The sequence below is a fragment of the Lissotriton vulgaris genome, chromosome 7 (assembly GCF_964263255.1).
Source record: "Lissotriton vulgaris chromosome 7, aLisVul1.2, whole genome shotgun sequence".
NCBI classification, from domain to species: Eukaryota; Metazoa; Chordata; class Amphibia; order Caudata; family Salamandridae; genus Lissotriton; species Lissotriton vulgaris.
This window is the reverse complement of record NC_141695.1, coordinates 1,611,192,636-1,611,218,631: the sequence shown is the minus strand read 5'-3', so window position 1 is coordinate 1,611,218,631 and position 25,996 is coordinate 1,611,192,636. Positions and strand designations below refer to the sequence as shown.

Below are 25,996 nucleotides of genomic sequence, written 5' to 3'. Positions count from 1 at the left end.
TCTGCAAAGCCCGAGACACATTCTACTCCGAGGAGTTTAAGAATAGCCCTAATCCGATAAAACTTATCTTTAAGGTCTGTAAAGACCTTACCAGCAAGAAAACTGCGGCAATGGAAAAACGCTCCTTGAATCACTGCGAAACGCTAGCGGCCATCTTTGTAGAGAAAGTCGAGGCGATCTACCGATCATTTCCTCCGCAAACTGTACCTATTAACAACTTAGGAAGCAATCCTACGATCACCAGATCTCTTTCGTCTATACCTAAGCCATCTCAGGAAGAGTTCAAGCCCTCACTATAAAAGTTAAATCAGGCTCACCCGCCGATCCACTAAGACCTGCACAATTCAAAGAATCCGCTGAGATCTGTTTGTCTCCTGTGTATGATCTGATTGGGCTATCCTTTGAGTCCGGGACTGTTCCCAGTAAATGGAAACAGGCTACGGTTATCCCTATTTTAAAGAAGCCCACCTTGGACCCTTCAAAGCCTGAACACTATCAACCCATCTCTCTCCTCCCATGGGTATCCAAACTTGCGGAGGCACATGCCAACAAAATCCTGTCTAACCATCTCCAAAACTCAGGCATTCTAGATCCATCTCAGAATGGTTTCCGTGCAGGCCATAGCACGGAAACTGCCTTGTTGGCCATGGTGGAGCATCTGCGGAAGATGACTCAGGACAGACGGCGGCACTGATCCTTTTGGATCTCAGTGCCGCTTTCGACACTGTCTCCCACCCCATCCTTCTTCAACGGCTGCGAGAGGCCGGTGTGGAGAATACCGCATTTGAATGGTTTCGTTCCTTTTTATCTGGACGCACCTTTAAAGTCTCCACCCCCCCATTTGAATCTACGCCACGCAATATTTCCCAAGGGGTCCCGCAAGGCTCGGCACTCAGTCCGACTATTTTTAACTTGTATGTGCAGCCGCTAGCCACTATTGCAAAAAGATGTGGTTTAACCATGGTGTCGTACGCCGACGACACCCAGCTAGTGGTTGCACTAAATGGGGACCCTGCGGTTGAAGCCCCGAAATTTCAGAAGGCCCTAAAGGAGGTGGCCAGTTGGATGACTGAGAACTGCCTCCAACTTAACGCATCAAAAACAGAGGTCTTAGATCTGGGCAAACAGGCTCACCTTTGGGGAGACCACTGGTGGCCACCGGAGCTAGGCCAAGCCCCCATTCCTGTGACAGAGGCTAAGAACCTCGGGGTCTGGCTCGATTCCAACTTGACTTTCATCCCACATACCAAAGAGTTGCTGGCACTTGTTTTGGGGTCTTGCAGAGCCTTAGACCCATTTTTAAATTTTTTGATGCCCCTACAAGACAACTCATTGTCCAAGCTACAGCACTCTCTAGGTTGGATTACGCCAGCTCGCTTCTTTTGGGCGTTAACCAAGCTGAACTAACACGCCTCCAGCGTGTGCAAAATGCGGCCGCCAGAATGCTGGTAGGCCTGCCCAAATTCTGTTCTGTCAGACGCACCATATATGATCTTCATTGGTAGCCTGTCGGACAGAGGATTAAGTTCAAAGCTCTGTGCCTGGCCTTTAAGATTCTAAAGGCCTCTTCACCTCCCATTCTTGCACAGGCAATTACCTTCTACACCCCTGCTAGAGTACTACGTTCGACGGGTCAATTTCTGGCCTGTGTTCCTCGCTTCAGGAAGGCCAGAGTGGGTGGTCGCTCCTTTGGCGTTCTGGCAGCGAGCCTCTGGAACACATTACCCGCTGACATCCGTGCCATACCGGACCTACTGTCTTTCCGAAGAGCTATCAAAACTTTTCTGTTCCCATTACTCTAATCTTTGCTCTGTCTGATTTCTTCTTCTGGTTGTGTTATTTTGTCCGATATAGCGCCGGGACGCCACTTTGCTGCGGCAGCTGAGCGCTCTATAAATTTTATAACATAACATAACTTCCATTTCCTCGCATTTCCAACTCCCTTATCACTTTTTATACAGTTTGTTTTCCCTTCATAAGTACTTGTTTGTCAGTTTTGCTAGAAAGTGCTCCTGTAATTAAATACTTTCAACCTTGCTGTTGCTCCTCTTTCTGCAATATCCTTTTTAGTTAATCAGCTTAAAATATTACTGATCTCGGATCAGTGTCAAATCCCACTGTCCCTGCTGGGTTTAATTTAGGTATAAATGAGTGCTTAACAAAAACAGACAACATACCACCTTCCATGTCTGGGCTGGAGTTTCTCCTCCTCTCACCTCTCCTGACTGTTGGAAACAACAGTCAAGCTGCACAGGGAACACATTCCCTTATTATTGGGTCATGGGTGGATGATTGCAGCATTGTACCAAAACCACTTCAGCTCCTTGGAAGTTACGTTTGACTCCTTCTGGTGATGGCTCTTGTAAGTCAGGGCTTAGGCATTCTCCATTAGCTGCAGCAAATTCCAAACAAGTGGGCAAATCAGACAGCACATTGTTCTGATTCACAATAGTTTTATTTACAACTTTACATCCTGTCTCACTGTAGGTGACATCCGTTGGGTTTTGGTAATACAATCTTTATTCAGTTTGTTCAGGCTCTTCTCAATTGAACATCACATTAACATTTAGAATCATTTTCCTCTTCATACTTCATAATGCCATTTTCAACACCTGTTTCTTTGTATCTAGGACAATTGCCTTGTACCGTTCACTATATATTTCAAAGGAGATGCTCCCATTTTCCACTAATTCATCTACTGCTTTAAGTATCTGTACCTTTAAGTAATCCAAACATTCACAAATCTATTTTAAATTACCATCTAGTCTCCTATTGTTGTTACCCTTGCCTAACTATTCTCCCAAGTTGTACCCTCATGAAGAAGACCTACAATTTCTCTTTTTAGAACTTCATGGTCGCTACTGCTTTCTGGTTTCAGCAAGAGTTAATAAATATGCAACAAATGAGTATTCCTAATTGTGACATTTAATATGTACAGTTGGGAATGCCCTAGAGCTCTTCTATTTAGAAAACAAAGGTTTACTGTAAGTGCCATGTCGATTAACAGTTTACCTCTTCAGATCAACAATTCCCAAACAGGTATTGGCTACGGTTAAACTATTGTTGCTGTCTGTCTTGTCTCCTTTTTTTTGGGTGTGCTGGAAGGTTTGCATCAAAGCTCTCTGTCATGGTAATTACTTTCCACTTCTTAGTAACAATTCTTTTATTGATCAGCTGCTCTTTTGCGCCCAGCATTGAGCTTCACGCTAGTATATAAATGTTTTTCAGCAAGAAGTTCAGTTGCAGTGTGCCATTTAAGTCACAGCCTCATGATTCCTAGTACAAGATGTAAGAAATATTAAAGATTAGCAATATAATTATCAAACTATTTTGACTCTTCACGTGTATTAAATGTTCTCCTTTTGATCTCCTGTTCCTCCTTTAATTGTAATGTTCCGATCCTCCAGAAAATCACTACACTTCAGTTGATTAATCATCTAACTTTCCTGGATACAGAAAAAGCCTAACTCCCTTCATCATTGTCCCATATTCACAGGAGACTCAATTTAAGTTGTCCAGCATTGCAACTGTTTTCAAACTGCTGCTATATAGGACTTTTCTCCTACCTTATCTTGCTCTCTAGTTTCTTTATAAGCATGTCTAATAAGCCTTAGCTGCACATTTGCTGATAAAGTTCTGTTTCATTTGCAAACCCTAGTTAGCCCTGGTATCAGAAATTCAAGTTATTGCTGTTTTCTGCTTGAGAGATTTGGGCACAACCAACCTGCTGAAATTTATTGTGAGAAATGTGCAGTAAGAAGGCAAAATGTCCAGATTTTGGTGTACTAAATTCTGAATCCGCAAGTTACTCCTCATTTTACTTTCCAAAACCTGCAGTAAAATGTAAATATTTCACTTTGGCTCTGATATTTAATGTGCATCTTAAGAACACACCGTTTCTGACGCAATGAGAATCCGGTTCTTAAGTAATTTGCCTTCTAATCAAGAATACCTCTTACATTATCATCCCAGTCATTTTTACCAGGGACACATTTTTATGAGCTTTGGTCAAATTATTTTTTTAGCATTTTTTAAAGAAATCAACGAAAACAAAGTCTTTTGATTTTAATACCACCATGCATGGGACCAAATCTAAGAATCCTAAAATACATGCATTATGTGATGATAACTTTGCTTGCCCCAGGAATTTGAAGTTTTTAAAAACTAAAGAATATGCATCAATATTATCTAAAGCAAATCGCCAATAAGCCAATTTTTAAGAGTTGGTTTCTCTTGACCATGCAGTTTTTGCCCTTCTACTTAAGATCGTTGTTTGACTTATACGTTCTCCTCATAGCCACTTTCTTTTATTTTAACAACTAGAGTTGCACGCCCTACCTATTTTCTCTTTTTAGTAACTTTTTCTGTTTTCTACCCTGGTTTTTCAGTGATGAGACGTTCCTCTGAACATCATCCGGGGGAATTACTCTTCTAATTTTCTCACTAGTTTCACAGTTAAGTCCCTATTTAACGCCTCTTAATTTTACCCTGAAAGCTCTGTTGTTTTTGTTGTTCTTTTTTTTCCAGTCATTTACACTTTCATGTGATGCACTTACTTGATCAGTTCATTTTAGTGTAGAACTTCAATTTAATGTTCTTTTCCCTCTTTTGCGGACATAGTTACTCTCTGTATTAACATCCTTCATCTCAAACTCTGTTGTCAAGTGACTTTAATTTGTCTGTTTTTCAACTTTATCTTTCTTACCCTTCTGATATCTCTTATACATTCTTTTCATACTGCCTATTTCAACCATACACCCAGTCTTTTCAGATATGTTCCTTGTCTCGTTACTGATCTTTCTCTCGCCTCCAAAACATCCTCCTGCTATTGTCAAGCTTTTGTTGTGCTATCCCTATTGATCGCCATATCTGCATTTTGCTGATAAACTCTTGCGGCGTTTACTACTATGTCCAATATTAGTGTTTGACAATCTACTGACCATGGTTTTCCCTTTAGCAGGAGAGTTTATAGGATTGCCTGAACCAACTTTACCACAAGATATATCTGTCAACACCTGTGACAATTTGGGAAGCTGAATCGCTATTTGTCACTGTCTGTTTTTGATGGGACTTAAAAGTGCTTCAGAAACTGTGAAATCAGAGCTTTACATGCCAGAACCTGTCAGGCTTGTTTGCGACTTTGCGTCATGTGCTGCCCTCCCTTTTTTTCCCAGGCTTATTGACCCCTTTACAAGTTCCCTTTGATGAATCTGCTTCTCTTCCACTCAATTTCCTCTCTAGTGCATCATACTTTTTTAAATCTTTGATTGTTGCTACTGTTTTTTCCTCCTTCTCTTTTTTTTTCAACTCTGGTATCTTATGCCAAAGCATTCCAACTGTAAGTCGTGTCTGTTGTGTCACAGCTATTTGCAACTGCTACCATGCATAACTTCTGTGTTTTTTGTATGTGGAGCAGTCTTTCAGTGCATGCTGGTGTTCTTTGTGTTATCAGTACCGTCTCTGTATGTCTCTTTCCATCCTTCAATCTCTCTCCCCTTACACGTTCAGCCTTTTCTTCATCTTAAAAATTCTTAGGCTCCCTCTTTGCATCCGACATGCTACACTGTGAACCTCTCATGATATTACTTCTTCAGCTTCAAAATTCTCTTCAAAACCCTCTTACCTCTGACATTTGTTTGTAAGCTCCCTTAATTTCTTTCAAGCCTGTTCCTCCTCCTCACTTTCTCTATCCTGTCATTTTCATAATATCTGTTGATGCCACTTAAAAATGTATTTCTTTTAACATTAAACTGTTGCGCAGTATTTTGGTGACATATAAAGTCTGTGGCAGTTGCAAACTTAGCATGTCCCTAATTATTGTAAAGTACTAACCAGAGGCATCTGAATCATTCTACTATATATATTTGTGTTGAATAATCAATTTATTTGTCCTGTAGCGGAAGGCGAGTCGGCTGAGCTGGCCACACAGGCTGCATTGGATCTCTTGTTGAACATGGGAGCTCAGAGAGAACTGGGGGTCGGCCCACTACAGGTAAAATAGTCAAAGATTCACCTGCCATGTTTTGAAATTGGGACGAGGAAGGATGGGTACCTTATGTATATTTTTAAGTTTCCATCATGGTATTTCTCAACATAATCATAACTTCTAGGATATCCCCGTCGGTACAGCAGGATCCAGAAACTATTTTATGAGTTGTGATCATGAATAACATTTATTGATCTGTCAGTCTGTCTGTCCCTCTGTGTGTGTGTGTGTGTGTGTGTGTGTGTGTGCGTGTGTGTGTGTGTGCGTGTGTGTGTGTGTGTGTGTATATATATATTATTTACAAAAAAGAAGCAGAAAGCAGCTCTCATATAGATCCCCCTACAACACCAGCGACACACTGAATTTGCTCACTTTAAATGTCTGCCTTTCTATCAAAGTTTTTAAGCATAGGATTAATACAGTGCCATCTACGCCGAGATAGAAAGGGACAAAGTTACAGATGTAGGTGCCAAGACTAATATCCTGATGAAGCCAGAAAGTAAGAATTCGAACCAAGCAAGGGCATTATCTTTCACTCCACATTAAGTCCAGTTTTTGAAGTAGTGCGTTGTGGTCAACAAGTAGATGTAATAAAATTACTAAGGACTCCGGCTTCGTCACTTCATCCTCTATCTGGAAATTGTCCATAATTCCTTTGGTGACAGTTTCGGTACTGTGGAGACCATGAAAGCCAGGTAATTGTTCATTGCAAATGAGATTGTCTTATGCTCTCTGTTTGTCCTAGATTTTTCGCTAGAAAGGACAGGACTGAAATTAGCCGTAGTTTGAAAGACCTTCTGAGTTAGCCTAAGGCTTTTTTGAGAGGGAGGTAACCACTGGACATATCAAATCAGGGGAAACTGCTCTGGACCCTAAAGAGGCGCTAATATCTGTAGTCAAATAATGAATGATGAGTTGACAGAACTGAGACTTCCTTGAAAACCTGTACTGGACAGTAATCTAAGTCAGAGCCTGAAACCTTCTGATAGCCTACACCAGTGTAGTTGTGAGGGTAGAGAGGAAGATGAGATTAGTTAAATCTGGAGAGAGCCACCACATAAAAATCATTGTATTTAAAATCAAGTTAAGCCTGTATTTATCTAAAGATTGAAGGAATCATCAATTTTTATTGCACCCATTTTGAGAGGCTACAATGGACAAGTTGCTAGCTTCGGAGCTCCAACGTTAATTTATACTTGTCTCCGCTCTAGGTTTATCTGCTTTTTTAGTGAATCACTCTTTCTGGATTTTTTATGGGGTTATTTACTAATTAGACTCAGGAATCTGGTTATCGAGTCAAGGTGATTTCCAGTGTAATAAGCCTTCATCTGCATTTCATGGGCCTCCGATTCGAATACTATTTGATGGCAGTACTCCATGTTTGAAGAATTGGACTTTTGTTTCTCAATCCACTTTGTTTTTTCAAAAAAGAAAACTATTTTTAAAAAGAGAATAGGCGATGGCCTCACCTGGCAACAGAAAGACCAGAAGAAATTACAAATTCATTATCAAATGGTGCACGTCGTTTTTCCTGTGTGTGCCCAACAATATGCTTTTAGTTTTGGTAACTGACATAGAAAACCTTCACACATGGTTTCTACAAAACTCTGGCCTTAGTATTTCGGTCATCTTCCACCAAGAAATTGTAATCTTCCACAATGAAGAGACTGCCTTCGTCAGATGTCAAAGAGGACGCATTCCTGATTGACACCTGGTCCAAACAGGGTTTCTTCTGTATCTGTAGGAACCTTGTTCTTAATTTTTAAGTCTTATACCTCATGGAGGGGCGAGGGAGGGAGTCCTGTAGTCACACCTTCGTCAAGATACTCCCTCTCTGGATACCTAGTGTGTACCCCTATCCTCCTCCCGACGGTACAGTTGGGAGGAGGATAGGGATACACGCTAGGTATCCAGAGATGGATCTGGTGCCAATTAGGTATTCCATGCATGACATTTGTGCGCAGTGTGCAGGTAAGCACTATAGGGACATATTGGGTTCAGTAAAGTCCTGAAGAAAGCCCGGGACCCCTCATAAGGCCACAACAGAGCTGAAACATGTCGACCTAGTGGACAATTAGCACCATAACAGGGCTACTATTGTCCTATACTTTATGTTTTTAATCATCCCTCCACCACCAACGAATACTAAATAAATAAATGACTGGCAGGTGATAGAGATTTTTATCTGAAACTCCCCTTTTCCCTTTTTTCTTTTTCACCTTAGTTTCCTACTAATATTGGAACTATAGCCCTAGTATGGGCTTTTTCGCCATTAGAGGATTCTTTGGCGAACGTAGGATGGCCGATGATGAAGCCTGACACCTGGGAGGTGTGTGAGGCTATCCTGTATATTTTTGTGTATAAGTGTGCTGGTCCAAAATATTGGAGCGTGTTAGTAGCCAAGAAAATTTCTCGGTGAAGATACTCCTACATAGTAAAGTGGGATGAAGCCACAATAATTGGGCTTGATAATTGAAGTGGCTGTTAATCTTTTTGTGGAAACGGTATTGTGAAGGGAGCAGTAGCGGCTCCTGGAGGGAGGGCGGGGGAGGGGCAGGGTGGGGCGTAGGAAACTTCGGATTAAGGCCAAACAGTGTTTAGTAATGAAATAAATAAATAAAATGGTTTACATTGTGCGCGCTGCAACGCCAAACCGGCGATGCAGCGCGCAATGTAATTTGTTTTATTTATTTATTTAGTTACTGAACTCCGTTCAGGCTTAATCCGTAGTTTATGACCCCCCACCCTGACCCTCCCCCACCCTGCCTCACCGCCCCGCAGCACTTCCTCTAGGAGCCCCTACTGGAAGGGAGAGCACAAACGTGGGTCCCTTGCCCTCTGGGCAAAATTACTCCCACTCCCTCTGGCCCTTCAGCGGTTGGGTTACATGTGATATATTGAGTAGAAGATTCCCCTGAAATATAAGTATTTTTCGTGTTCCCTTTGAAAATGACCATGAATTCAGAGTAGGTTGCACTCTAAGGAAAAAATGAATGTTAAAGGAAGCCTTATATTTTTCCGCCTGCTTTATAAGGCATGGCCTGATGGACTCTGGAGTAAAAATATTGCTTTTTCAGGTTAAAAAACAATGCAATTAATATTGCATATGATATAGAACTATTTGGTATTTCCAAGCCTGAAGCAGAAGTTTCCAGGCCTATTGATAGTAAATGACGGGTTGCTCTAGCCTGACTGACGCACAACTTGCAGAATAGGTTCTTTCTACTTTTAGGTTCTGCTATTTGAAGTTCTTGTGCTATGGAATGAGTTCTATAGTAACTTTGTTTGTATCAAGAAGTGTCAATTGTTTACTGAGAGAATGCTTGGAGTGTATGCCTTTCACAACAATTAAGTCAACATGGAGCCCTGGCAATGATGATGAGGTTTTTCTTTATCAAAGGTGTCCACTAGGCACGGTTGATGAGGACTGGGTTCTGAAAATGGTCTCATCATTGAAAGCATTCTGAAAAGAAGAGCCTTCACAGGTTTCTTGACAATATTATGTAGGTTTATTGTCATTAACCGCATCCCAGCACGGAGCAGCATTTAACATCATCGGTGCTCTCCATGAACTGTCCCCACCTAGAATCCTCATAAGAAAGGATTCCACAAGATAACTAGGCAACAGTATCCATGGCATAAATGCCAACTTAAGACATCTCTACAAATTCACAACTTCGTTTGGGAAGCAGAATGTGTGAAAATAGTTGCTATTATCAGACCACACTAGGTATCTGAGTGAGTCCCAACAGAAGACAATGGCAGGTGCGAGACCTTCTTGTTTGCTTAACTAGTAACTGAGCTTTATTTCCCTCTCTGCCCTTTGGAAGTCTCAGCATAGGGTTTATGCTAGAATGAAGTTCTTGTTTTCAATGCCATAATATTGTAAATATAGTTTTCTCTTGCATTTGCCTACATCTTCTTTGCCATGAAGTTCTTTGAGGCATTTTTATGCAAAACCGGGGTGGTCCGGAGCATGATGATTTTAATAAATGGTAATTTGAGGCCCATTATCTTGGTGTTCTTCCATCTATATCTGGAACATGCCTTAAAAGGAGGAAGCAGTTCAGCAACAGTTTCTTCTCTGTTTCCTAAGGAGATCCTGGAAAGATCCTTAACATCCCGAAGAGGGGGTGAAAAGTAGATTTTCAGAAAATAGAGATTCATAAACTCTCATTTTTCTCAAATCGTCTTCAGTCGAACAAATGATAAACCTGAGGGCCTGTGCTGGAGCAGAGCAAGTTGGATGGCTATTAGCATTACTCCGTGTGCAGTCACTGCATGATGCACTTTAAGGATTTTTTTTAATACAGAATATATTCTGTATTGCCCTGGACCTCTAAGAATATCATAGCCGTTATGAATATTGCTAAATAGTTAGCTTAACCCCATAGAAACATATGTTTGTAGAAGCTATATAACAATATGGGGTCAAGGAGAATATTCATTGTCTTGTCAAGGGAAGAGGTGTGGCGCCGAGGCCAGGACGACTTACGCTAGAATCTGGGGCTCACGGTTCGACCCCGGCACCGGCGGCAGGTTAGCCCAGCACCATGTGACTCTGGGCAATAGCTTGCTTAATCTCCCCGACGGCCCCCAGCGCTGGGATGTCTTCCGGTAGCTGTTTGCGCTTTACAAATACTGGATGATTGTGCAGATATCAGCCACGAGATTGAGAATGTAGAGTTTAAAAGTTAATTTGCGAAAACCTGAAAAAATATACATTAGTTACGTTGATGATGTGGAGGTTCAAAGGATGTAATGGAAGTAGAATATACCTTTACACGGTTCATAGTTTATTCTAGTTGTAAGAAAATATAATTGCAAGATGTTTTTGTTGTATCGTATTTTTGATTGTTATAATAATAGTTTGTTTATAATGCAGTGGGCAAGTAATGTTTTGTGAGCCTTACATTACACTGGTTGGTATCTTTTGGGACTTTCATAAGCAAAGAAAAACCTATAAAAACATGAAAGATGGTGAGGATTTCATGTTGAAGAATATGTTGAGTCAAGTACAGTGATCATTTATTGAGGCAAACCTATTAATTGAGGTGTGTTTTGTCAAATGTAGGACCTCACTTCGGTGATGTGTTTCATGTGATTTTCTCTGTTGTAGGTGGCTGTGGTCAAGTCCAGTATTTCAGGGGAGATGCAGACCGGTGAAGATACTTCTTGTCAACAGGAAGAACAGACTCTTAAATCAACCCCTCAGCATCAGAAGGTGGTGACACTACACATGAATGAACATGGAGAGACTGTCTTGCAGGAGGAAGAATATCAGGAAATTACAATAGGAAACTGCAACCAGCAGCCAATTACAATGAACCCCTTTGGTCCTGGCACAGAGTACAGCATCATCACTCCGAGAACCGAGGAGATTCAGACCACTACACTTTACAGGTCACAGCTCTGAAATTCTTTTTTGATATTGCTATCACAGCTTGAGGAATCTGGGCATTGCTTTCATTACTGCATATGTGCCAATTGGGGTAATATTGCACCTGTATAAGGATTCATGTTGTAGGTTCTGATATTGTACAGTGTGCATTGTTCCCTAATGAGAGGCCAGGTTTTATATCATATCCTGCTTGTATTTTTTGTAATTATTATTCATAATGTAGATTAGTCGGGTAAACCATCAATTATATGTGTTTTTTCACATCTTGGGGGTTTTGAAGGTACTTTAATGAGATGAAGATTTAATCAGCAGCACACTGGCATGTCCACTCAAGCTACTTGATAGTATTAAGATCCGTAAAAAAACAAGTGCAGCATAACTTTAAACAGTTTGCACCCTGATCCAAAATACAAGCTAACATTTTCTACATAAGAATCAAGAGTAAAACCTGGTTTGGTACATTTCAGCCTTAATAACCCTCGATCATAGGTGCAGCTGTCTGAGGCACATACAAGAGAGGAGTATCTGTTTTCACTTGTGCAATTCAAAGATGGAAAAGATAAATGCAATTGTCATGCTTTAATTAATGCAGAAGAACCAAGACAACTAAGTTGGGTTCACAGCAAAATCTTTGAAAATACATTTATTTATCGATTGTTTATTTAATGAATTAAGTATTTTTCCCCCACGCACCAGCCATAAATAATCATATAAAATAAACAAATCCAATGACCTCAACATTAGTGTCAAAATGCTTGACTAAAGAGATTGCTCTTTAGCCTTCTGGAAGCAGAATCAGATGTAGTCCGTTGAATAGCAGGTGGAAGCTCATTCTGTAATATAGGACCTACATCAGATAAGGACCTAAAACTTAATTTCATGGAAGTGATCCGAGGGCCATTAGAAGACTGTCAAACAAAAAGTTATACACTGCGCGCTTACAGTGGGAGCAAACCTGCAACATATGGAGGAGCCAATTGACCATCTGAAACACTTCAGACAGGCAATGACACTGAAATAGATACAAAATATCCAGCCTGTGCAAACAAAGAAGAGGAGTTGCAAAAGGAATAGAAGTGTTAGGTCCCAGTAAGATGTAAACAGAAGAGTAGAGATTAGATTGAAATGGCAGAACAGCATATTGAGGCAGAACAGCATATGAAGACGGTAATAGTCCCAGCAAAGTAGAGTAAGTGATTAGATAAAGAATTTAGCACCAGAGGACAGTTTCAGTAAACATTAAAAATACATTTGAGAGTCATCTGCTTAATAATGTTCATGAAATTGAAAGGATGAAAGAGGAATTGTATAAAAAGTAATGAGAAATTAGCAAAGTACATACTTTGTGAGCTATACCAGTCTTCATTACAGTAGAGGAAGACATATCCAGAACACTGATAAGGAGCCACTTGAAAGGTAGGAACAGAAGCACTAAAAAGGATTCAACCTGAAATACTAACAGGGGTGATTAGGGTGACCATCAGTATCAAATGCAGCAGAAATATTGTAAAAAGTTTCTTGAGATACTAGTGAAGAGTAGAATAAGACACAATGAAATGAGTAATTCAGTGGAGTGCCAGGATCACAACCGGACTACAGAGTGGGTAAAAGATGATGAAATCAAATATATTGTAACAGCTGTTTGTGAACAATGAGTTTAAAGACTTGAGATAAATATGGCAAGAAAGAAGTAGGATAATAGAATCAATATCCAAACAATTACAGTAATTGAGTTTAGTGAAGAAGAAAAGCTAAAAGGTGACAGATGAAGATTCAACAAGATAGAAATATATTGTAGAAATAAAGGATGGAAAGTGTGTTAATAAGGTGGAGGATCAGATAGACTGTTGAGTTTGCCTTGGTAGTACAAAAGGGAATTTCAAAATCAAAGACCAAAGGGGAATTAAGGAACAAGCAGAGCACTAATTAAGGCATCATCCATTAAGGTCTGATACACAATCAGTTAAGATGCAGATAATGAAGAGGTGGGGAAGGAGTCACAGATAAGATCAGTGTTAAACATACGGATCCTAATTATGAATGGTCCCGGAGTATGACACAGTAATACATCCCATGTATCAACGATAATACAGTATATTAATGCACCATAACCAGGCCATTCCAGGTTAGGCACTTAAATGGGGAATGGTGCATAGAACTCTGTGTTTAGGCTCTGATTTCCACATTCCCCATTTGAAGGCAACTTTTTACTTGGACACTTAATTTTGCATGCATTAGGCAAGTGAGATATCAAGGTCTGAACTTATATTCACATATCACTTGTAATCCTGAAGCATCTAGAAACTCCCATTATCAGCTGCACCAGGAATGCCTGGTCATTCTTGATGAAGGTCACAGAAAAAGCAAAAGTCCTTATCAGAAATACTAGTGAAGATGATTTAGGACGTACAGGAGCCAAGCAAGAAATATTGAGACTAATAATAACATTAAAGTAATCTTCCTCAGCCTTTGTGGTGTCAAAGTCTTGCTTTAAGAAGTGTGGGATTAAAAAAAAAAAGCTGCTGGTAGCTGAGGTTTAAGTTTTTTAATTGTCCACTAATATCCATGCAGAAGCGGTCACTGTATAGCAAGTAGGGGAATACTTACATGTCCTTTAGATGAACAAGCAGCTTCATATGTATCAAAGGTATAATGTGTAGGGCCTGATATACTGTCAGTTTGAGAATCCAAGGCATTTGTGAGCAGGTGAAGGAAGTTGAGACAATATTTTAAGGATTATTACTCAGCGATACCTGACGTAGGTCAGGGTGGCAAACAAGAAGTCCAAAGAGCCAAATGAAATAGACTGAACAAAGAAATCGATGAATGGAGCAAAACATATTCCCAGGATAGACAAAGGTAATTCAGAGACTAGTTGAAATCCTTAACAAGAGATAATAGCCAGAAAGCCAGACATATCATGAAAGTTAAATCTGCCAAGTAGAGCGAGTGGAACCGTATTTAAAGATGATAGTCATCATGAAGAGATTAAATGGATTCTACCTCCCAGAGCCGACTATAAGAGAAATAGGATACGTTATTATAAACAGTAAGAGCATAATATTCAAAGAAAGTTATAGCTGATATTGGAGAAGAAAAAGGTCTTCAACAAATCCAGTGCAGTTGAAGCCGAACACCTAAACTACTATTAGTGCCCTGACTCCTGGGCAGCTGTTAAAAGGAAGATTTAACAATGTAAAAATAGCAATAATATAAGCAGTGAAGCAGGAGGAATAATTCTAACATAAGAGAGTGCTTGTTTAACAGTGCACAAGAAGGCCAAAGTAGTGACAAGCTTTGTGTTAATAAAATGGGTGACAGAGCGTGGCTTAATCCTGAAATCACAACATTTAACACAACATGTAACAGATATCAAGCAGGTCAAGGAAAAAACTGTTAAAGTAAATGCATAATAGCACAACCCAGTCTTTCCACTGCAACATATGCAGTAGAATGGCAGTACAGGTGATTGACCATGTCTTATTGCCCTAGTTGAGAAGCCTGGGTTAGGATGCCAAGGGAGGCACAGTAGAGCTCAGAATAAAAAGGGGTGCTTCCCCACGGAGCCTGTCTCTGAAGTCCGAACGCAGCTGCAGTGTCTGTGTTGTCACTACACCTTCAGACCATCATGTTTCCCAGCCTTCTTTTAACACAGTATGTTTGTACTATGGTATTCTGCACATACTGCTGAGAGATGATCTGTGGTCTTGTGATTCACGTATTCTGTCATTCTGGGGTTTGTACTCTGTGTGCACTATTTCCGAAGTTATTTCAAGTATTTTAATCGGTCCACTTGCCACTTTGGTGGTCATTGTTCTTATATCATGATTAGGGCTCCCAGTTTTATGGTATTCATTTTTTCAACATTTCCGTCTGTATTTATCCATATTTATTTTATGCCAATTTTCTCTGTATGTATCCATTTTTATTTTATGTTTTCTATATAAAAGAAACTGAAAAGGGTATTTTTCCACATGTATTTGTCTGATAAATGTATACTCGCATGTGAATGTCCAACAGGTTTCAGCAGAATACAGTGCAATACTGTTATCTGTAATCACTTGCATTGTAGAATAGCATCAATAACTGTAGCTATGCACTTAATTGGGAAATCTATTGTCTTTTTTCGTCTGTCCTACCTCTCAATCTGTACTCCACTGACCTATCACTCATGATTGACTGTAGAAAAAATCATCCAAAGAAAACCTATTTTCCTCATTTTTCTGTATTTGAAAAAAAAAATACAGACAGGAAAATAAATTGCTTTCTGTCTGTATTTATCTGTAAAAATCAGTAAAAACGGGAATCAGGGAGCCCTAATCATGATATGTAGTTGCTAATGTTAAGCTTTTGTTACTTTTTGCCTTGATTGCTAGCAGTTTGATACATCCTTGTTCATGTGGGTATGCAAGGGATTTTGATGTGTGCTGATTTTAGCTGTTGTTCCTAGTACTTTGCTATGTTTACATGTTCATGCAGTTATTCCTGTTGCCAACTGTGTTGCTCCACAGATTGATTTCATTGTTGTCTATCTTATGCATTGTGTCATGACATTGATACTGTACTTCAGATTTGTATTATTCTATTATCTTTGGTAGTTTTTGGTTTTATGCTTTGCTGTGAGGTCTGATAGTGCATTATGGGTTCTGTTACTCTTGATGATTTCTTTATTATATGGTGTGGTCATTTCTGGTACTGAGCTGTTTATGCTGTGCCAAGTGGTAATTTTATGTATTGTTCTGATTTGAAAGTACTGTATTACGCATTCTGTTCTTCATCGTAATAGACTGATCCCTCAATTGTTATCCCTTATATTGTTTTTGTCATGTTGTTTGTTTCAATTTTGTGTGTGGATATATACAAGCTAATAGCTATTCCCTTCTTATACTATTTGCAGTGAGTCTGATTCCCAAGCTGTGACCTCTCACGCAGTGATGGTGAGTGACAACGTGATGACTGAATCTCTGAAGGATCATGGCAGTCAGTATGTCATGGTTTCAAATGTACAAGGAACACCTTCTAATCACTTTGAGGTAGGCAATTACTCACAATATATATTCTGCTACTTACCCTCTGTCCTGTGTTTTAATGAGTGGGGGCAATGCCAGTGAATATGACCCTTTAAAAGGGTTGTCATAAGGTTAACAGATTGTTCTGAAAATAAACCCATGAACTACTACATTTTTTCAGGGACTGGCCTAGTACCTCAGAGCATGGTTTCCCTGCAGCAAATTAAGGTGTGCCTTTGAGAAAGTTGTGTGCCCCTCTCTCAGGACTTCTTTCGAGGCATTTGGGCTGATGATTTCCTCAGCCTACCCAGCCTTGACAGCAGGGAAGATGCTCAGGAGTCCTCCTCTGAGACCTTTTCTTTCAGAAGTCATCTGTGGTGTAGGCATGGATGCAGTTTTTTGAACTGGGATAAATCTTCAAACTGGGTAAAAGTGGCAACTCTTGAGTGTCATATGCAGTGCATGCTGCGGTTGCAACCTAGAGATCTTTGTTTGCTCTTTTGTCTACAAAATGTGTCCTTTTAGCAACAAGCGTTCCTTTAGCAATGATTGACTCAAGTGTAAGTGCTCTGGTGTTTAACCCATTGATTATCTTCTCTTTGAAAGCATCCGCCCGATGCCAAACATCCTTTTGCCCACAAAAACACTGACCAGTTGATTAACAGTAATACCATCATTGGCATAAACCACTTATTGACAGGAGTAGGAGTATCCATATACCCAGTGATTCCTTTGCAGTACTCTACTTCTATGTAGTTCAGATTCAAACACATAGAAATGATTAACGTGGCCAGCAAGGGGGAACTGGAGGGAATGTAATACACTTTAAGGCAACGATTATACATCAGTAACATCCAGACAACTGTTTTATTAAGGACAAATGAGCCGGCACATGAGTGTAATTACCCCCTTAGACTGCACAAACCTGTACACAAGACAACAGATTGACCCTGTCTGCTTCATTGCATGCTTATTCCAGGATGGTTAGTTCAACACTACCCTGCTCTCCCTCACACGTGCTGGTATCGCTGAAGAATGCAAAGGCAGCACACATTTCACCAACACCTAAAAAGGTGGAATGACAAAGGTAATTACAAGTAAGGTCCTCTGTAAAACTCCTGAAGGTAGTAGTTCCAGCTTCGTGACTGAAACATTTCAAAGTGATAGGAGGCCTGGGTTTGTTGGAAGACGAGTGAAACAATGGTAGGATTGACAATGATAACTTTGATTGGACGCACTGCCAACAAGGCAAGTGTAAGGAGCTTCTTGCACCATCTTCTGTTCCATTTGAAAGTACTAATTAAAATTCCAATATAATTCCTTGTGAGAAACCAGGAATGAATACCTACATTTTCATGAAATCATGGTCAAACCAAAGAAAACATGAAACATGCAAACGGTGATGTGAGGCTGCTTGAAATAATTCTAACCACTGGCAATAGCTCAGTGTAGCACTGCAATCCATCATTCTTTTGCTTACCATACCACCTCAGTTTGGACTCAGCTATATGCAAATCAGTCTTGACCCTGTTCCTCATGGGTACAGTCCAGCCTGAACTGCCAAGCCAGGTTTTCCATGAACCAGAACACAAGCATCCCAGGGTCAGTTTCGCCGTAGTTATGGGCTCATCAACCAGGTACAGCTTGGTTCCAGTGACACAGTGAGCATGGGACCCACGTCTGAGCGTACCCATGCCACTTAGGACGGTACATGAAACACACAAAAGGTGGTGGGAAGCTGCTTGCGATAAGTCTTACCACTTGCAATAGTTCAGGGTAGCATTACAACCCATCACTCTTTTACTCACCATGCCACCTCAGTAACGTAAGCTACCCGTGAGTACCCTGAAAGCTCTTAATTCTGATTGCCTGTCATATGAGACAAGACCACCTTACAAAGGAAACGCAAGGTTGACTCTTCTTTTCCAACAACTATTTAAGATTCAATATAATTGTATCCTGATTTATAGTTGTCTGCCTCTCCCCTCGAACGGACATGATTGTATTCTTCTCTTTCCTTATTTTCTCTTTTTCTGCATCATTCCAGCATTTAGCCATTGGTTCTTTTCCTACTCCTTTATAGTTTTCTACCTCAGTCTGTGATCAGACAACAAGATCCTCTTCTAGATACACATGTATTGCATTATTTTGACATCTGTTTGTTAGGTCTGAGAAATTCTGAATAAGTAGAAGGTTTTTTTATTTGGGTGCCATCTATGGACAGATTCTATAATAGCATAGCCCATAATGCAAGGGCGTCACCGCTAAGTTCAGTAGCAAAAAAACTTGGTGTGAAGATAGTCAAATTTCAACAGAGAAGATCGTTGATTAGAGACTAGAACCAGTAGTAAACAAGAACACTGATAGAAGAGATACCAAAGATAAATGCAGGGACAACAGATTTTTCTGGGACCTGCGACCTGTGCTCTTTTTAAACCTAAGACTTTAAAATTGGGAGAAATCAACATTGGGATTACTTTGCTATAGCTCAGGCAAAACAGCAGAGTTTAGCTGAATTCAGCGGTCCAGCAAATTGAGCGTGGCTGATTTAGAGAGTACAGAAGAGCCACAAAGGGAAGATATATGGACTTCAAAGGCACAATTCCATCACAAATGGCTATAAGTCAAAATGGTGCTGAAAGACATATTTTCGATGCCAATCAAGCAGAAGTAAACACAGCCTTGTGAGCATGTGACTTTGGAGCCTAAATACGGTGGCGCTGAAAGGTTCAGATTCCATGTAAAAAACCACCTTTAAGGTCAAAACCATTGACTTCAGAAAAGAACGGCATTTGGCGCATGGATCAGAAGATAACTACATTGATACAGTGGCCTCAACTCAACTACTTGACTTGGCCTCACAAGAGTATCAACATAGGAGGAAGGATAAGGACAAAGAGTCTGAAACGCCATGACACAAGAAGAGGTCAAAGGCGGTCAATAACTAAAGCATGCCAAAAAGCAAAAATGTAGGCTCCAAGATGAAATAGCAGACCGTCTGCAACAAAAGGACTTCGACTCTATAATAATTTAATTTGAATCATCATGACACACAAACAGAGGGAACTCATTATTCAGACAGGAACATGTGTGATCACACTGAAACTGAAACTTCACAAGATGTAGAGACCTATCCATCCAGACCTTCCCCCAGATGACGTTTCCATATGCCATGCTATTATTAAAAGAGCAGTGGACATGTAGGATATAACTTGAGGTGGTCCAGCATAATACAGCAGAGGAAGTAGGTTTTTTTAAGGAGTGAACGAACCTCTTGTAAAGCTATTACACCAAAAAAAGAGAAAAAATATATACCATCTCCAGAAGGTCCAACAAATATTAAGGTCCATCCAGAACATGACTAATAATAACTACTGCTAGGTAAAGAGCAACTAAACGCTGCCACACTGGGACCTTCACCAAACAGGGAAAATAAACAAGCATCTGCTATGCAATAGGTCTCGCAATTTCACGAGATGAGCTATTGGCGTTGTAAATGTCAATGCCCTTTATTTATGTTTTGGTTTTTAAAACATAAATAAAAGGCATTGTCATTTACAATGCCAATAGCTTAAACTATCGTAAATGCGAGACCTATTGCATTCCAAATGCTTGAAGGCATTGCTGAGTTGCCCCCTTCTGTCTCCCATGGCCCCTTAAAAGCTCCACGATTGCTACTAGTTAAATAAACAAGCCAGTAGTTACAACTGTGCACAAGAGACCCTCTTGCAGTAAGAGAAACTCATTAAAGAAAATAGTGCTTACAGCCTAACAAAGACATACCATGTAACAACCGAAGTAAAACGGCCAGTCCTCATTGGAGGTTACAAATGAAGACAAGGTGGTACTAAGGAGGGACTAACAAGCCTATTAACGAATCAGAGGCTAGCATTTACGAAGGTCAATGGCACAAGCTAATGACAAATATGGGTGGAGAGTGGGCGGTGCTTCAAGTACATACTCCAATACAGCATGGCTCGCAGCGCATGCAATGCCTAGGCTCGACCGAAAAACGTGATGCTTTACCCAGGGCAGCAGCAATCAAATAGAGATTAGCAAACTCCAAAATATGGCCACCAGAATGCGTGGAAATAAAAGGGCCATCCACCTCTTCTCAGAATAGTCACAAAAAAGTACTGGAATCCTAAAAAGCCTAAAATCCTCTCTCGAATCAGCAGATGCGGCCAGCAGACAACTATGCTTGGGATGGTGTTGCACATGTATGTATGGCTATAAATCTCTAGATTCATGCCAGAAGTGCAAGGAAACCTCATGAATAATACTTTAAGCAGACAGGACATGTTAAGAAACAATGTGAATGAATCTGAAAATGGTGATGATGCATTGTGAGTTTATGCTCAACATACTGTGTGTGCTGGGTGCCCAAAGAAAAACTTTGACCCATTCAGAATATTTCTGGGCCCAAACACTAGATAACAAATTAATACAAGGCACGTGAATCTAGAAAAGTTGTGAGCTGCAAAATTATTGTGAGATGTACGTAAATGTTTGATTTATAGTTTATGCTTATCCAAACTGGATGCTCTAAATATTACAAATCCGGATGAAATACCATCTGTTATCGTAGTTTACCTGTTTTTCCATACCACATATTCTCTTATTACCTTCACATATACATGGTAGGGTACCTGTCTACATTAGTAGGATGAAATTAACAAAGTTAATAATCAGCCTCTATTCCTGCTTTGTAGATTTTTTCTAGCTGTTTTTATCATGCTTTCCAAGGAGGAAATTGGGGTAAAACAAGTTCTATCTTGTAAATGTTGTGTGGATGAACAGAAAAGAAGATCAAGAGCTTTATTGATGTTATATAAGAAACACTGATGGAAGGAAACATTTTAACTTAGGCTGAAGTTCATACCCCTGGTTCTGCAGGTTTCTTCTGTTAACTTTTTTTAAATTAGAATAAAAATAATTGAATTAAAAATGTGTGAAAAACGGAAAATCCCTTCCTCTGTTTCACTACCAATAAAACCAGCATTGGCTCTTTCAGACTCAAATGCATAAAGTATTGTGTGGGAATAATGCATGCTGAAGGTTTTTGACAGTCAACTACATCTTGGGATCTTTCTGGTCTTTGTCCGGAAACAACATACGCTTTCCATGCATCTTCAAATGGACTGCTTAATTTCATGTTTCAAACATAAGGTCAGATTTTAGCAATTTGCCACAATAGACTTGAAGAGAAGGGGTTCCTCATAATTTGCAGGTTTTCTAAAGGGAAATGAATGCATCACATTTAAATGCAAAAGCATAAATCATAGCACTACGTACATTTGAAGTCATAAATAAAATGAAAATCTACATTTTACTGGAAATTCAGTAGTTCATTGGTGGTAACGTTTGAGCCACAACTTCCTTTAGATAAGATTCAGATGGGGCATATCTACAGCATGTGAAACCAATCAAGTGTCAGACAAGAGTGACATTGTAAGGAGGACCCACACATACCTGGTTGATCTAATTTTTCGTAGTCATGTTTTGTACATGTTGTAAATTCTGTTAAAATCCAGGTTCCACACTGGCAGAACTCCCTTTACAATTGTGACCGTTATGATCTTTATACACATTTTCTCTGATTGCCTTGGTAGTATAGGTGATGTGTGTTTACTTTCACCAAGGTATGGCTCTCTCACATATGTTTATCACACAAACTAGAATTCTGAATCATTTGATTTGGAGGTCTGCAAACAAATTGCTGTCTTGTAATCCACCCTTATTAATTTGAACCCCTACCAGAGTTACTTAAAAATTGCATGAGGATATAAGAGGCTGTGTCCTACCTTTAGCTATTGAAAGGTTATTTTCTCTTAAGAGTAAAACAGCTGACATTTGTTCAAGCTCTAGTCAAACATACTTCAAAGGTAGCATATGCTTAGACTCACTCCATGAAGGGTATGGGCCTACACCTGCCTGGTCTTTGAATTCTGGCCATAGAACCATCAAATGCATATTATTTTGGGCCAAATACCTTTATTACATCTATTCTGTTAACTTTGACTGGTATCTAGGATGTGATGAAATGGCAACTGAGGTAAGAGAGTCCTAGATGTCCCTTCATCATACAACATTACACCGGGTTCTAACATGTGCAAATGTTAAACAATAGAGTCTCAGGGTTTGCATACACGTGGTTGGGACTGAAGGTTGCCAATCCATGTCCCTTGCCTGCCGCTGGAAGCAAACATAACAAATGACTGCTAAGAAATGATGAGGTCTGCTCTGGTTGTCTCTGACCTGCAAGGTATTTTGCCTCATGAAGCAAGCCCAAATGAGTTGCACAAAAGGATGAAAGGCAACAGAAATGTCCTGCTTGGCTGTAGAGAGTCCACTATAGTCTGTAACTAGAAGAGTGGCAGCTGCATTTATTAACATCTGTTCGTTGGCTAGCATCCTCCATGCAAGCAGCCTTATTAATTACATAGGCTGCAATCAAGATCAGGGCTATGTCTTTTCTTTCTGTTACAAGCACAATCAGATTTAAGACACGTTTAGAAAAGCACGGCACCTATTACGAATTACTACTTGTTTTTGGTAGACTGACATCTGTTCTCTTAACAACCTACCCACCATCCTAGAATCTATGCCTTTAAGTCACATCTCGCTTCAGCCTACAATTTGGGGCACTTTTTATTTGGAAAAATGTGTCTTGACCCGCCATCGGTTTTTTTCTGTGGTGAATCTTTTTGCATTTAGGTTACAGCCACACCATCATAGTGGGCTGACAAATGTAGAAGGACAGTTAGTACTATCTGTTTACTGTTGCGATGGGCTCGGTCAATAAAATACCTTAGCATACATGTACTAATTCGTTTTATCAGCTTGCATTGTAAGTTCCTTAATAGTGTGAATCAAACTGGAATGGTAAGTGTATTTGGCTGACTTTGATTGGAAGGTGTGGAGGGACAATGTATTAAGCCTTTATTTCCACATCCTTTCACCTCATTTTATGCCTTTAATTTGTTTTGGGTCCCATGTTTGTACATTGAACAATTAAAAACGGTTACCGGCTTTAGTAGGGGGAATGACAGTACATATCTCTAACAGTAGAGCTCAGTATGCCTGTCTCACATAGTTTTACACCCTAGTCTCTTGGCTTCTTAACTATTTTTTTATATTTTTTTGTCTTGCACTCATTCACCTTTCTCTTGATCTTGTCACTTTGCTTACATCGTTTCTCTAGCAAACTCTCTTTTCCGCATTCTGTTCCCTTCACCTGGTAGCTTGATGTTTATTAACTGTCCCATTTCAATCTTTCTCACTTCTCTTTGCACTTTTTCTTTATTTTATTTCGTTTTATTTTTTTTATTACAGCAATGTACAGACCCGCAGTTGTCCCCAGGAAATTCCACCCCTCAGTCAGTGGCCAAGAAGTTCTCCTGTAAGATCTGTAGTGCTACTTTCACAGGACGAGCAGAGATGGAGAGCCACAAAAGAGCGCATGTTGGGCCCAGCACATTTAAGTGCTCAGACTGCGTGTTCACAGCTACATCTTGGCCAGATGTCAAGGTCAGTACAGTTTCTATAAATATATATTCTATAAATAGCTTTGGAGTTAGTTTTGTTGAACCTTCTTTTATCTGGATTATCATCTTGCTTTCTTTGAATCATTTTACCTTTTTCAATCTCCCTTTACTTTACTTTACTTTACTTTTCTTTTCTTTTTTTAATACATCTCCCCTCCTTAATTTCTTACTCCACCTGTTCCCAGGGCTGCTGTTGCGTCACTGCCATTTCTTACCATCCTCCTTCTTCCGTGTGTAGATTCTTTATTCTATCTCCGCTCGTTGGAGGGTATTTGCTTTTCCAATGGCCCTATTCTCTCTCTGAACAATTTCTTACTCGCTCTATCCTCTTTCAGCCATTTTGTCTCACTTTATTTTTATTGTTTTTTCTTTTCATTTATTTTTACCTAACATGGAACCCTTTCATTACTGACTCCTGTGTCTCTACCTTAGGTTCACTTATCCCTGCATGCTGATCTTCGACCTCATACATGTCCACATTGCAGCTTCGCTTCCAAGAACAAGAAGGACCTAAGGAGACACATGCTGACCCACACAAACGAGAAACCCTTTGTGTGCCAGATCTGTGGGCAGAGGTTGGTCTGTGTAGAATCATATTGGCCGACCCTTGATTGTGGGAAAGGGTAGGACCGAACCTAGATGGTGTGGTTTATAAGCATAGGTGAGTTTACGGGGGCAAAGGAAGGGCGAGAACGTGGGGTGGGTACAGAGGCAAAAAAGGTTAAGGTAAATAATGAGAAAATAGCAAGGCACTGTTAGTTTGTAGATTGAGATGAATGCATGACATTCGTGCTGATTAAGGGCGAAGGCAATGGTGTTTTATTTGGAGAAGAGCATGGGTACACATTAATTGGTTTAGGTGGCTGAGCATAGCTTGCTTTTTTGGGCATGGCCGAAAGGGTTTATGGGATATGAATGATGTGAGCTGAGGTTGATTTATGTATGGGGTTAGTGAATAATGATTTATTGTATAAGAGGGAAGAACTTTTCTGAGCTCATCAGAATTGAAGGGATGTGCAGTGGTCACTTTCTAAGGTGAAAATGGAACTGACCTATTTCTGTAAATAAAACTCAGTGCTCATATCACTTCTGGTTTCTCAGAGTGAGGCTCTATACTGATTTTTGAGTGAGCCATAATTTGAGCATCTTTTAGACTTCAACATGGCACATTTCTTATTTTCTATTGTTATTGAATGTACTAAGAGTTTAATCGCAATTGTGTGCGTGCATCTTATCTTGTCTTTTTTTACTATGCGCAAGTGACTTTGCCCTTATTTGTCTTGTGCTGTTATTAATATTGTGGTACAAAAGGGGGTGGTAATGGACGGAGCATCTGAACCAATCAAACACTCACACCCAGTCAAAGGATCATGGCTATATGCTAATCAGTCTGACCCTGTGCCTCATGGGAACAGTCCAGCCTGAACTGCCAAGCCATGCCTTCCCTAGACCGGAAACAAGCTTCCGAGGACCGGTTTCTGGCATTCCAGCCGCCTTCAGCCCGGCTTGCTTGAATCCAGTGGCAAAGTGAGCAAGGGACTCACGTCTGAGCATACCCTGCCACACTTATGGTGGCCAAAAGTGGTACAAAAGGGGGTGGTAATGGACGGAGCATCTGAACCAATCAAACACTCACACCCAGTCAAAAGATGTGGGTTTAATCCATCACCGTTCCCCTGTGCAACTTACAACAAACGCTCGCACTTTCCTTGCTGCCAGAGAATTTAGTGGGGCGGTGCCTGAACCCTTTACCTACCGGCTGCCCTCCCTCCCGCTGCCGCCGAGGAACACCAGGTGGCCGCTGCGCGGAGGGAGGTGAACTACATCTACCGGCATCCCCTGCGGGCGCTGACGCCCGAGACGCGCCTGGAGGCATTTAAAAACAGACGGGAGGTCCGGCAGAGCAGGCTCCCCAGTGCAACTTACAACAAACGCTCGCACTTTCCCTGCTGCCAGAGAATTTAGTGGGGCGGTGCCTGAACCCTTTACCTACCGGCTGCCCTTCCTCCCGCCGCCGCCGAGGAACACCAGGTGGCCGCTGCGCGGAGGGAGG

At 40.5% G+C, this 25,996-nt stretch overlaps 1 protein-coding gene across 2 annotated transcripts in view; it reads left to right on the top strand.

Moving 5' to 3' along the window:
• ZNF335 (zinc finger protein 335) overlaps positions 1-25,996 on the top strand; it is a 256,077-nt gene that overhangs the window by 195,274 nt on the left and 34,807 nt on the right. For both annotated transcript variants that reach the window (XM_086932542.1, XM_086932540.1), the window contains exons 17-21: positions 5,898-5,992; positions 11,106-11,389; positions 16,285-16,420; positions 23,732-23,926; positions 24,376-24,518. In XM_086932542.1, coding sequence (XP_086788668.1) covers positions 5,898-5,992; positions 11,106-11,389; positions 16,285-16,420; positions 23,732-23,926; positions 24,376-24,518 — 853 coding nt within the window. The remainder of the gene's footprint in view (positions 1-5,897; positions 5,993-11,105; positions 11,390-16,284; positions 16,421-23,731; positions 23,927-24,375; positions 24,519-25,996) is intronic.